The sequence below is a fragment of the Antennarius striatus genome, chromosome 13 (genome assembly GCF_040054535.1).
Source record: "Antennarius striatus isolate MH-2024 chromosome 13, ASM4005453v1, whole genome shotgun sequence".
Taxonomy (NCBI): domain Eukaryota; kingdom Metazoa; phylum Chordata; class Actinopteri; order Lophiiformes; family Antennariidae; genus Antennarius; species Antennarius striatus.
The window spans coordinates 18,765,765-18,780,549 of NC_090788.1; the positions used below are offsets into that span (position 1 = coordinate 18,765,765).

At 37.5% G+C, this 14,785-nt stretch overlaps 1 protein-coding gene across 1 annotated transcript in view; it reads right to left on the reverse strand.

Annotated features, from left to right (window-relative positions):
* The window catches only part of nrxn2a (neurexin 2a), a 92,354-nt gene that overhangs the window by 14,954 nt on the left and 62,615 nt on the right, over positions 1-14,785 (reverse strand). The window contains exon 16 of the mRNA XM_068330453.1: positions 7,752-7,933. Coding sequence (XP_068186554.1) covers positions 7,752-7,933 — 182 coding nt within the window. The remainder of the gene's footprint in view (positions 1-7,751; positions 7,934-14,785) is intronic.

Consider the following 14,785-nt stretch of genomic DNA (forward strand, 5'->3'; position numbering starts at 1 on the left):
GCAAAGCTGCATCCCCCTGCAGGAGCACACTGAGAGGCTGCTGAAAAACCACAAACAAGACAAGCTACCAGGAATAAGAAGCAGGCTCTTGTCATCACATGGAAAAGGACATAAGACAATAATATAAGTAGATTACTGATCTCTTTCTTTGTGTCTTTTCTTTTTTTCTTCTAATAATGGTTTTCTTTAACAATTTCACCAGAAATATTTGGAGACAGTGCATCTTTAATTCACCAAAGTAAATTTAAGGAAAACAGTGAAGAACAAAATGCAAAGAGAAAAAATATCTGTGCCTTGATGTAGCTAATGTCTTAACAGACCACCAGGGATTACATCATTAGCTCGGCTTCTGGTGCTTCATATTTACGAGGCACATCATCACAACGTTGTCCAATTTATATCATGTTTGTTGTTGAAACTTTTGCTTTTTCATTACCATCCTGTAAATGGACTAATAGTGTGATATATATTTGGTGTTTTTGAGCCTGTATAACCTTTCTACATTTGCCGCCCTTCATAAATGTCTTACTAAGAACATAAACATTTTGAAACTACACAGAGTATGTTTTAACTCTGGTGACCTTCAAAAAAGTGGTATTGCATTAGTAATTGCTATGTAGTGTATTTCCATTTTGTAAATACTAGTAGTTTTTAATATTCTTCTATTACATTACAATCCCACATTGTAGAAGCCTCAACAATAATAAAAACACAACGCATGGTATTTTTGTCCGCCTGAATGTCAGGTGTAGCGCTGAAGGTTGACAGCACTCATTTAACATGCAGCCAATTGATTATGCAATGAGCACTTGTTGTGTTTCACACACACACACACACACACACACACACACACACACACACACACACACACACACACACACACACACACACACACACACACACACACACACACACACACACACACACACACATAGCTGAAACCTTTTTGCCATTACATTATATTAATTAGTAAATTTCAAGCTGCGCAGCTTACTCAATATGTATTTTGCTTTTCAAGACTGCAGATTTTAATTCAAACACCACAACAGCTCTTTGAATCGCATAAGATGGGGGTAAGGTGGCAAACAGTGAAGTTGGCTGGTGTAACGCTTAATTTGAATTTAATGCTGCAGGGCACAGCTCCTGCCTGGAACATGGTCTGCACATTATTGTTCATTTGCTGCTTACCTTATAGAGTGTTTTTAATAGCATTTTTTGGCATTATCTAATTAAGAAATATGATTAATTATTTTCTCTCATATTTTCAGTATTAAAATAGTGATCAAGATCAGAAATTCAACATGTAGACAGATTTACTTTTTTTTTTTTTACTGTTGGGTAATGTAAAACCCCTCACACATCTCTGTCTCTCTCTCCCTCTCACTGTCTCCCATAATCACATTCAAAATAGTTTATAATTTCAAATTCCATTCATGCTGACACATCCGTTGTATAATGTGTCCCAAGAGACCTTATATTTTTCCATTGATAGTACAGGTGTATAATATAAAAGTGTATAATAATATACTGACCTAGATAGGTGAACTTTTTATTTTTTTTCTCTATATAACGTTCGTTATATCATTTTTAAAGAAACCTCTTCTGTTTCCCTCCATCAGAGCTGTACATGTAAAACTCAGTACTCACTGGTTTGCTTACCAGTCAGTACTCATTAGGTAACTTGGGGGTAGAACAGCCTCAGGTCAAACTCAGCCCCTTGTTGTCTGGAGGACAACATCACTAAAGCCAGAGTAATCTGCCAGGGGGCTTTATAAGGTTTCAACAATATCATTGCTGCCAACTTATTCTTGATTACAAAACAGTCCCTAAGCTTCTTTTGACAGTCGGAAACACTGCTGCACCACAGAGATGGAAAATAAAATTTTGGCCTTTGTAGTTCACCTGATCGTTCATTTGTTCTTTAGTTCTTTATGTCTTTCCAATTGGCTTCCTAATACCCGTGTTTCGGTTGGAAGCTACTCTAGTATAGCCTCATAAAACGCCCCCCACCTAGCTTCGTAGACATCACCTATAATTGAGGGAGCTGTATCTTTGAGTATTCCCTGTTTCTGCCAGAGTGTTGGATCTCATCTGGAGTCTTCTTTGATTCATATCAGTGGGAAAGATGTGATTTCTAAAAGGATACTCGATTATAAGAATTTATTTTTGAGAAAGAAAAAAGCGGATGGTTTGCCAATTCCTCTAAGATAGGGCAGCACTGCTTATACATTTTTAAACATAGCATCTAGCACACAGATCACAATAAAAAAGTCAAGAATTCAATTTGCTACTAGCCGGCCCTTTTTATCTGTTTTAGGTACATTTACGACACTCTATACTGGTGCATTCTCCTCAAAGGCAGGTGGTAGTTTACATCTATGGTGTTGGAAATTGACTGATTTCTTGTTTTGCTCATTCCCACAGGAATAATAAAGGGTTTCTTCACCAAATGCAGCCTAATGATGGATGTGTTTGGCTAATATGGAAGAAACCTGGGAAATGAAATCAATTGTAAAGCGATTTAATTCAATCCCAAAATAATAATAAATAACTCAAAAAACATCAAATTACTTATTCAGTATAGTGTGAGCTGTTTTGTAATTCCTTTGAAGAGTTTCGAATTTCTCAAATGAAGAACATTTCTGGTAATGCTTGAAAATATCCAGGTATTACTAAAAAAATTACTTGAGCCGTAGGAAAAATTATTTTTCATTATTTTTAACAACTACAAAACATTACATGTGGTTTAATATTCCATCCATCATCCATTTTCTTGAAGATAAAATGATAATAACCATTTAGTCTTCTGCCGTTTTTCTGCCTTACTAGTCACATGTGACGCTGGAGCCTATCCCCTCACTGGCTCAAACGTCTCTATCACAAATTAAGGTAGAAAAAATGCTGACCTCTGGCTTTGAAAATCCCTCCTGAAATATACACATTTGTGAGATTTCTGTAAATGGTTTTATTTCTTAAGAAAAATCCGATGAAGTTTTGAAGCCAAGCTACTGGAAACATCCTTCAAATGATGCACCCTCTATTATAAGGACCTCTCAGACATCAGCAGGTTACAGTATGATGTTGTTAACACTTAAAAAGAATCTTCTATATACTGTATATCTCATGTTTTGAATAATTGGTCTCATGTACCATTTTCAAAGTTTCAGTCAAGCATGTGGCCATTTTAACACAGCATTGCTGTTTTAATGACGCATTTTCAGCACTGACAGTCACATAAAACTGAAGATTTCCTTCATTATCTTCCATCCATCCTTCTATTTTCTTTTACACGAGAAAATCGTAATCTTCCAGTAGCTTATCAGCTGCTTAACAAATACATGCTCACACTCATGTCTCATATCAGAAAATGTGAAGTGATAAATTCACCTAAGCTGCTTTGTTTTCGGAGGTGTGAGGAAGCTGAGAACTCGGAAACAACCCAGGGAGACACGTTAAGTTCCATCTTTGTCACATTTCTTAATCAAGAGTTTTTCAAGCATGACGAGGAAGCTCTTTTCATAGTGGCTAGTCTATTTATTCTGAGGTCTTAAAAGTTGTTCCTTGAAGAGGACGTTTGAGCCCTTCATGATATGAATTACACTGTTTTATTCGTTTCATAAGGATCCACTGTTATTCACTATTTGGCCCATTTTGAATTGAAAGTTTGATGTGTGAGAACGATTGTAAGAAGTGAAATCTGTTCAAAGGCACCTCACTTGAAAACCTCTAAATGCCAGCAGCGCTATAAAAATCCATACATCATTGGTATAATTTTCTATTTTCGTATCTCCCTGGTGGCCAGTTTTATTTTGACCAGCATCCGTGGGTCTTCACCTAGTTTTCACGGGAAGGAAAGAAATATAATGTGTTCTGTGTCATAAAATGTGGTTATTATGATGCACATAAAAGGAATTACAAGAAGACAAAAATTTAAGAGATTAGGAAGCTTAATTAGAGAAACCCACAGCAAGCATTCAAAGCTCTTCATTTCTCGTGTTTGTATTTTCTTTGTGTTTCTATATCAATATTTATAAGGTGTCAAACTCAACAATCTTTCAGAGTACAAGGACTTGGCAGATGCTTATAACAGCTGCTTTGGTTTTTTACTGACGGGTCTAATCTAGAAGGTCTTCTAGAACCTGAAATATAAATTTAATTCTTTATTTGATGGTTGCATAGTTAAACAGATACTATAACAAAGGCTTTTGAATGAGTTATAAACTTTGGTTTAGGGTTAACCAGCACGACGGAATTATAATGGAACACCAATATATCGGTCATTACAATGAGCTGCATGAGTATTAATATGGCTGGGATGAAATAAAATTTCATCCAGTAAAGTATATCTAACTAACTGTCATAATATGTATTTTGATTGTAGCTTTCAATTTTTTAAAACTTTTTTTAATTAGCGCCCACCTTATTAAATACTTTGCTAGTCTCTCTTTTCAAACCCAGCTCAAAATATTAAACATAATGATCAGAAAAGTATCTGATACCATCATGAAAAAAGACAAAAAATTATATGGAATCATTTGATATTCTTGAAAAACATCACACTTTGATTCAAGAGAATGCAACAAACTCTGCTAAATAGTGTCTATTTCCATTTCTGATCGTTTGTGTGTGCTTTGACAACAGGTGTTATTTTAATTATTACACCACTGACAGAAGTCTGTTCCCTCTGGTCTTCATCATGATCAATCTGTCCTGTAGTTACACGCTACAAAAGACTGATTCCCTCCAGAAAAGAAACACACAGTAGCTGCAGCTGTTGAGAAGACACTTGCATCCATCTATAAATACATGCATTGATCTTCCTATTTGTGGACATTATTCCAAAAAATTACCTAAACATTAACAAATATGAATGTGACGATTTTCTGGTCCTTTTTAGTATTTAATTCAATCGAAAACATATGTAATATTACACTGAATTAATTTTTGTTCTGAATGGTATGTCAGCATCACATCTCTCTTGTAAATTGGAAAAAGTATGTATGTAGTGAAGTATGTTCTGATGAGACCATCATTTAAATTGTTATTGGAACTCTTGGATGTTTCGTCCTCTGGGCTAGAGAGGAAAACCATTCAGTGTTGCCAGCACAAAGAGCGAGAGAAAATATCTGTGATGTATGATGGTGTGTTAGTGCCCATGGTGTGGATAACTTGTACATTTGTGAGGCACCATTAATGCTTGTGGGTCCATACATGCAAAGGCATATGCTGTCATTCACTCCCTTGCTGGAATAAGTTAGAATAAAAATTCTAAAGACTTTAACAGTGATTGTTGTCTCTTAAAACTTGCTGAGTTTTGTTCAAAGAAAACATGACATAACAAAAAGGTAAAACAGGTCCAAACTTTTGTATAACATGTGAAAGACTTTAACTTTCACTTTACGATAATAAAAACAAAGTTGCAGTTTGAATATTTATTCCTGTCTTTTTACAAAGTTTAGTTGTATTTAGGTTAAAAAATTCTCTGACCAATGCCTTTGGACTTGGGGGTTGTATGTGTCACAATACAATCCCAACCCCATCTAATAATTGGAGTTAGATGTCATTAAACATGAATCATACAAACTGTGATGAACTCTTATTTATCTTTATTTGCCAAATTACAATAATGGCCCACATTAAAGCTTTGAGAGGCACGTCTACATCAATTTGTGTTGACTTGATTTTATCAAGACTGCAGCATCAGTATTTTAATACTGAACCATTTGGCCAAAAATGAGATAGTACATTGGGATTTTCATGGATTTTCTTTCAACTTTGAGATAAGAATTATAAATAGAACACCTTTGTGGGTGTGTGGTTACTTGTTAAGCAGGGAATACGTTTTGCAAAGGTTAATCAAGAGAATAAATTGCTGTGTCTCTAAACTCAGATCCAGGCTTTATTCCCAGCTGCAAGGGAATAACACAAGAACAGACTTGCCGAGAGACGACACTGAGAATTATTGGATTGACATATGGGAGAAAGAGGTATCAACTAATGCCAGAGCTAGGAACAGGAGTCAATTAATATAAAGACTGACATCTGACGAGGAGTCTCGGACAAGAACCGTTGGACAGCACCAGAATATAAAATGACATAATTACTACCTGAAGACAAACAACACGCTATGATCGCTTGACAGCAAAAATGACTGAGCTGCTATTAATCAACTGAGCAATTACTCAAGAATAAAGACAAGGCACACCAACCTGGGTACCGACTGCATTAACTACAAAAAAATCTGTGACTCAATGCTCCACACATGAAATCCGGGGAACCTGGCACCACACAAGGCTAGAGTGCACTAATTATGTTCATCAAAACATTTACGTGGCGGTGAAAAACAAACCTGCTTAAAACCTCCAAGGTCAATGTTCAAGACAAAATAATATTCTACAAACACCACTCCTCACTGATGTGCTGCAGAGGCCTCCTATGCCATATTTTTGCAAAAAGGGGATATGGATACAGGTTCAGAAGTGAAGTGACCATCAGCCACCTCCTATACATGAATAAAGTACAACTGTAAGCCAAAAGTGGACCAGGCATCGCCGATCCACCTAATAACGACCTACAGTGAAGACACTTGGATGTCAATGCATTTAGATAACGTAAGCCAGTGGACACGATGACAAGGATGCATGGAGGTCAGACACATATGTATGCCCTCTTAGCTTTTAGATATATAGATAGAATAATAAGATGAGGAGATAGATAATCATTAATGTCAAGACATGAAAACTCCTTGATGTTCCCAACCAACTCTGACATTCTGAGACTAATGCCAAAGGGAGGAGGAGTGGATTAGTGAGACGAACATGAGAATAAATCAAATATGTCAGGAAAAAAACATCAAAAAAATTACTTCTTGGTCTGAACTGCTAAGAGAACATCACAGGCAGCAGGTGGCATGGGAGAAAAATATATATCACAGAAGAATACAGTAATCCTCTCCACAGGAAGTATCACTGATTAACAGAAGGAGTGGAAGACATCAAGAAATCACATCAGTCTGCCTTGAAGGACAGTACAGAGACAGTGTTCAGTCTCTAAGCACCAGACCTACAAAAGCAGGCTACCCAAGGTGCCAGCTGCACAAAGATGCCTTTGAAACAGTCCAGCACATAGTGGCACGGTGTAAGTTGTGGGGCAGCATACACTGAGAGGAACAGCCAAATAAGTGTGGAAGTGCACAGACACACTTGTATGGATTTGAAGTCCCAGAGGGAGAGACCACTAAAAGTGGTTGAGAACAACAGAGAGTCCCTGTGGGACTTTACGTTCCAGTCTGACAAACGGCTGCTGGGTAACCAACCAGACACATAGAGGTGGTTGACAAGGAGAAAAGAGACAGTCGTGATCGATGTCACAATCCCAGCTGACAATAGCATCAGGAGGAAGGAGCACGGAAAGAACAAGGGGGTAAAGGATCAGCTTGAACAGATGTGGAAGGGGAAAGACAAAGTGGCCCCAAGTATGATAGGGCTATGAACCCCCAAACTGGAAGAGCAGCGACAGCAAATTCCAGGTACAACACTTGAGATTGCATTCCAAGTATCAGCATAAATAGAAATGGATTATTATTGTTTACTATCCCAAGACTTCAAAAATGTAAGCAATTTCCTAATCTCTGCAAACATTTTCAAAAGATTGCCCTGGATCACATGAAAAACAAACATTTCCTTCTTCACCACTGCAACTGTGACCCCCCGCTGATATTTCATAGTACTGTATTTCAAAACTCTCCTTACTATGTGGAGCTGAAGATAGTCTCCGAGCCCATGGGTGCTTTCCACTCGCACCAGAATGGCATCCTTCTGTTGAGAGCTGAACCCCACAGCCAACCGGTCGGCTCGGGTGCTGGGGCGCTCATTGGGGGCCCAGGTGAACGTGATGAGAGCGCCTCCTTTCCCAAAGATATATGTGGTCCCAGCTGGAATGAGAGACAAGAAAGAGCTGTCAGAGAGAGACAAAACAATGGTTGTGCTATAAAGAGGTAGAATTTTTAGTATTAGTAATCTTCCAGTGTGTTTTTAAATGATGTGGTTAGAAGATTTTTAGTGAAAAATCTTCAAGGACAATTATTCAGTGCCAATACCATCCCTAGTATTGATTTAAAAAGTCTCTCAAAAATCAAATGCTGGCCCGCGACTTCCCTGCACACACATCATCAATCATAAAATGTTAGAGAGAAGCTCAAATCAGGAAGGGAGAGAGAAAGATTTACCAAGAAGGACCGCTTTACCCTTCAAACCAATTTGAGTAGACAAATTTACAGAGAAATATGAAGCTTTACTTTCCTAGGTGTTAAATAATGAGACCAACTGAGCATTCATGTTGAATCTTTTATTTTCAGTTTTCCATATCGCTGCGAATGCTGAGGCTGAATCTATTATTCATTCATTCATTTATTCATTCATTCATTCATTTTCTTGAGGCGAGACAATCAGTAATCATGTGGTGTTCAGCCGCTTATCTGGATCCGGGTGTAGGCTGGAGCTTATCCCAGCTGGCTGTGGGCGGAGGCCGGGTAAACCCTGGATGAAACGCAAGTTTATCGCAACACTACCCAACACTACTGGCTCCTGAAAATGAGAGCATAGCTTTGTCCTGCAATAAATTCACCGATTTCATTCAAGCATAATTTTCTTGAAGTGACATTCAGATTATGAACACTCTGTGGGCTATTTATTTTAAAGCAAAAAACACCAGAACAGATATGCTACTGTTTTTGTCAAGACACTGAGCACATAACATATGGCTCTGTGAGGGCTGCCAGCTCTGTGAGGGCTGCATGCCCTCCAGAATCAAGATAAGCTTTTTCTCCTATCATGAAATGCCTGAGAAATGCTGTGCAGCGAGTATATCACTCATCAAAGTCTTTTGTGTGTACACTTAATGTTTTATAAGGGCTAATAAATAAGCTTAGCTATTTTTTACAGACCTCCAAATAAATCCCTCCAGATATATGAGATACATAATAATGTTAGGTTCTGGTGTCCAACTCACTTTATTACAAAATATAGAAGAGTAAAATGATTAATGTGAAGTGTTTTAATAACCATATATTTAAACAACTTTAAAATTAATGCACCTGCTATAGAGCATCCAGCAGGTGCATGGCAAAGCAATAGCGTCTGTTAAAACTTTTCACATGCACTCAGAAACTTTCCTGACTCCTAGAACGAATGAGGCCCAAACGTGTTAATTCATCATTTAAAAGTCCTGGAATTGCTGAGATACCTGAAAATAAAATAAAATCCATTCAGTCTGGCACTAAATTCCATTTGGAGATCGGCTTGTAAATCTAACAGCTCTCCATGACTGGATTTGCTTCATTCCTTGTCTGCCAAAAACCTACAATTGTTGATTAAATATAACTCTGATAAATTCTTTCATTAGTGCTTCAACATAAAAATTAGACATTTCGTTTTCAGATGTCTGTGACAAATTATGCTTCAGGTTGTTTTGCAGGACTGCATTGTAATTGGATTGTATGCAGGAATAAAGAAACGGAACAGAAGGGAATACGGCTAACCTTAACAGAACACCACAAATACTTTTTCTGGACTGGCTCTCACAGTTAGTAGCAAGTGTTGCTTTACCAGTGATATTTTACACATCTTAAAAAAAGCAAGAGAAAGATGTGAGAGAAATTGTCGGCCCCTTAATGAGTATTATTACATAGTTTCATTGGCATTCACCATGAAGGGCTACCATGAGAAAATAAGTGCTGCTTGGATGTTGTTAAAATGGCACCATCCTGGCAAATGTTTCTTTCAAACCATTTTATTTCTTATTCAGACTATTTTAATTTAGGTGTAGAATTTGCATCCAAGTGTGAGTTTGTCACATTCAAACACGTTTCCAGCTAAATCTTGCACTTCTGCTACTTTCGTTGACGATACAAGCTGTGAGAAACTCAAAGTAGTACAGAACCTAAAAAGATCAGTCATCCGAAGATGCCACATCCTTCTGTCCCCAATAAAAGTTTGTAATAGAAACTCACAGAATCTGCATTGGACATACAGAATGTCTTCTCCAATGCATGTGGTGAACCTATGAAAATTACTTATTAATACTGTGCAAAGTTTGTAGAGTATGTATAGTATCCGGGCCATCTTTCATGAGTTTTCTGCTTTAGTGTGGAAAATGATGCAATTCCATTATAATAATGAATATGACACCATTGTAGTTTGGATTTGTTTCTTGAAAACTCAGCAGCAGGAAAGAAATCCTGTGGGGAAAAAAATCCAGTCAGACTGACAGCATTCTGCTGACTTTCTTTTCTTCAAAACCAACCAACCAACCAACCAACCAACCAACCAACCAACCAACCAACCAACCAACCAACCAACCAAACAACCAACCAACCAACCAACCAACCAACCAACCAACCAACCAAACAGAAAAACAAAAACCATTTTGTTTGAGCCATAGGCACTTTTAGTCTCCCATTTTACAGTAAATACAAATTATAAGGATTGTTCAGGTTTTTACAAAGATAAGCAAAAACATCAGTTTTGTGAGCGAGTTTTCCTTGTGGTCATGATCACCTGTAAACTAATAAAAACAGATACTAGCTATGGTTCTAGATATTAAACACATTAACATTAAGTGGCACATGCTTTTTTATTGTGATATTGTTGAAAACTGAATAAATTCTTTGACACATTAAAGAAGAAGTTTTCCCAACGACGAACATCTAATGAACATGTTCGTTGTTAGTGAACTATCTGTACTGTACTATATGTCTGGTGCTGTTCGAGCACAAACAAAGTGACAGCATAAGGGAGAAAAACCTTGAAAAGTCTTACATGAAGCACTGAATGCTAAAAAAAACTGCAAACATGGCAGCATGTGCCTATGGACCAGACCAGCGCCTCTATTAATGGTAACCGTAAAGCATTTCATTATGTCTTTCTGAACTCATGTATTGTCCCTTGGAATCTTTTGCTTTATCTCTGTGAAAGACCCGCATAACATAAAGAAGGCAGTAAATCAGTCCTGTTAGGATTATTACTATAAACATCACAGCTTTCTCGCTTGGAGCGGCTTTCCTCCGTCTCTGCCGGCTGTCTCTCAGGACCAGTCTGCTCCTCTCTCATCGCCACACAGCGCATCTGTGCTCAGATAATAGGGCTCCCTTGGAGATTTGCAGCCCCGAAATGTGTGTCTGCATATCATATCATTATTAGATGGGAACCTTGATGATTAATTAGAATGTACAGCAGAACTGTAATACCCCTATTGCCTATAATAAAACTGATATTATATGGGTGGTGTGATACCATATTCATAATCTAAACCCAACTGTATGCATATTAAAGCCCTTTATTTAGCTGTATACATTACAGCAGTCAGCAGAATCATGGAGGGGTGTTATAGATTGACCTGATTTTTTATAGGAATTGTGATGGTGATAATAAAAATATAGCTGTTGTACCTTAATGGCTTTCTTCATACAAACATCTAATATAATAGTACGGATACTCTGTTTGTGCCAAGATGAATGCAACCCACTCAAATTTCCTGTCCTTTCAATTTTAGCTGTCAGCCAACTGAAAAGGCACGAGACGAGGCAGCATGTTCAGAGAACAAGTTCGAATGTTCCCCCTGAGTTTGCTGTCACAGAGACTTGGAGAATTCCTGAGGTCTGGGAGAATATCAGCTCACACAGTATTACTAATCATAAATTGAAAAGGCATCACGAATCAGATAGATGGCAACTCGTGTCATTTATTCATCCATTTTCTGCATTCGTTTATCGTGAGTTTGATGATGGGGGGGGGGGGGGGGGCTTATCCCGGGAGATTTCATGCGAGAGGCAGAGTGAACCCAGAAGGAGTAGCCTGTTCAAAGCACAGACAGACAAACAACTGTTCACGCACACATTCACACCCACGAGCAATTTAGAGTCACTAATTCACCTCTACTGCACGTTTCTTGGTGGTGGGTGTTAACCGGAAAACCGGGAGGGGAACCGACAAAGAGAGGGGGAGAACCCGGAGACACCACACAGAAAAATCAAATGGATTTGAAACTGGGACATTCTTGCTGTGAGGCAACAGAGCGACAGCTATATACATATACACTATACAGTATATATATACTGTATATATATATATATATATATATATATATATATATATATATATATATATATATATATATATATATATATATATATATATATATATATACTGTGTATATATATATGTGTGTATATATATATGTATAAATATATATAAACATGTAATATAATATTACAGTATATAAACACAAGGTAGAATAATTGCCACAAACCTATTAATACTCTTTAGCCATTTTAATATACTTCTGATGAGACTGCACTTGGCTGGCAGAGCACAAATATTTATACTTGATGCGTCTCGGACCGAATATGAATGAAGTAATAAAGATTTCTGAATAGCCTTCCTGTCTCCATTAGGGCAAAATGACACAAGTGACATGTAGTACAGTGTATAGACTGCTGTGAAGACTGTGTGGGGAGACAAGGGTACTTTATTGGAAAAACAAGACTGATTTATTAAGAATATAAACCTACGTAGAGCTCTAAACTGTGAGCAGTTGAGCAGAAATCAAGAGTTATGGAGACATATTAAGTTTGAATTTGTCTCCTGACTTATGGCATCTCAGGCACACTCCTTCCATGGACTATTAAATGCAGCTCAGTGGAATGAAGAGAATGAATGGGACAAGCTAAAGTCTGACAGATAGAACATACAGATAAAATATGGTGCTCAAGGTAGAAAGTGGCACTAGATACTTAGCATGATAGAGACAGACTTTATGCATGAAATGAATCAAATCAAGTGAATTTAGAACACAGGAAATCCTGTGAATCTTAAGCACGTGCAGCTCATACAGTACATGCAAACTTTATTTCCATCATGGTTGAATTGCTGTGCCTCCTATCATGAGAAAGATTCACCCAGACAGTCTGTTCTCAAACTGAACATCTACTCCCTCAAATAACCCCTTCCTTCCATTAAAATATTAAGGATTTCCTCCATTCAAATTCCTGATAACATAGGTCGTGACTTGAAATGCAATTCTAGAATAGCGTATTAATGCCTGCTCTCATTGCAAAAGTAAAAAAAGATATTCTCCATGAATGCAATAGAATAGCTTACGTAGCAGGAAGTCATAGTGGTTAGGTATTAACCTTGACACTTTCATTACCGCAGTTTTTAAGAGTTAGGTCTCTTAGCTTGCAACTCTTAGTTTTACATTAATATTGGACTACTTGCATTCATTTGTCAGTTTAAATAATTTAGTGTTATTCTATTTCCTGTATGTATATGTACACGCTCTATAAATTAGTTAATGGCATGTTACTGCACATTTCCTAGAGTCGCACACCCTCCAGAAATCTCATCGTGCGCCCCACCTTTTGAGAATCACTGGCTTGAGGATAGCTCTATACTATATACTGTATGTTAAATTGCATATGGCATTAATACTGTGATCATAGGTATCTTTAATATAAAGAACATCAGATGTCTTCTTATGTCAGTCTGGTCACTCAGGCATCAACCTGTTTTCTCTGAGATTCCAACACATGTGATTCTATCCTTGCATGCTGGAAAAATTAGAGTATATTTTATTTGATTTTAATACGGAGAAAAGATTAAAAATACAATGATGTATTTTAAGAACATGTACTCTTTGCCTTGCTTAAATAGATCCCCATGACAGTGCTTGTATCAACATTAAATTCAAGTCTTTCCTACTAATTCTCAAAGATTTTGAAGGTTGCTTTTAAGAGTTCAAGTGTCGAAAATGTTACATACACTTACAAGGGAATGCCATCAAACCATCCTCCACATATATCTGCAACAATACTGTTCTACAATGCATTATGTTTTTGAGGATGAATGCATGCTACCTTGCATTAATTCCGTCTCGGCCTACCTTTTATGCATTACAGCAAATTATTTCTTCTTTTCAGTTCACATTTGCCTCCTCCTGTTTGTTCTGCTTTGCTGCAAATCTAGAGCAGAGCACCATTTATCTTGGTCTCTGATTTCTGTTCACTGTGTCGTCCTCCGCCTTATCCACTATTTTTTCCTTCTACGTCTTTGTACACGTACGATCGACACATGCAATTTGCATTGACTTACAAAGCAGTGACGACAATGACATAATATTAGTTCAATGACCAGTTATTACAGCCAAAAATAAACCATTTTGTCTGATTGCATGGAGACACCAGATTTTTTTTCTTCATATTTTGTAAATTGAAAGCAAGGGTAATATGATTTATGTCCAGCTCGTTCATTGAATACTGATAAGTGCTCCAGAAGCTAACTAAGCCATGTCTTCCACTTGAGACATCTCTCTGGAATCATTAACTCCTCTTTTCTAGTCTTTGAAATGCAGCAGACTTTCACTACTTGAGCTGTGCAGATGTGCTTCTTTGGAGAATGAGCGGTCAGCTTCAGTTTAATCATACTTGCATTCCAGCTGAGAGAATACAAAGTCATTGGTACAGAGGGTCATGGTTTTGGCTACCTCTCTCATGCTGTAGGTATTGTTAATGGGTTAGTTCAACAAAAAAAACATCATATTTAAAAAAGGCCTATCCACAACTGAGTGAGGACAGTTACACAAAATCAGACTGTCACGGTGCTGCAGGGCTGTGTATATCCTGAGAAGACAGTAAGCGTGTTAGTTACATAATGTGTCTCAAGTTGGGATTTGGCTTCCTCTCTGATAGGTGCAATCATGAGTGAATGTGTTAGCATTCTTCATCATGTCC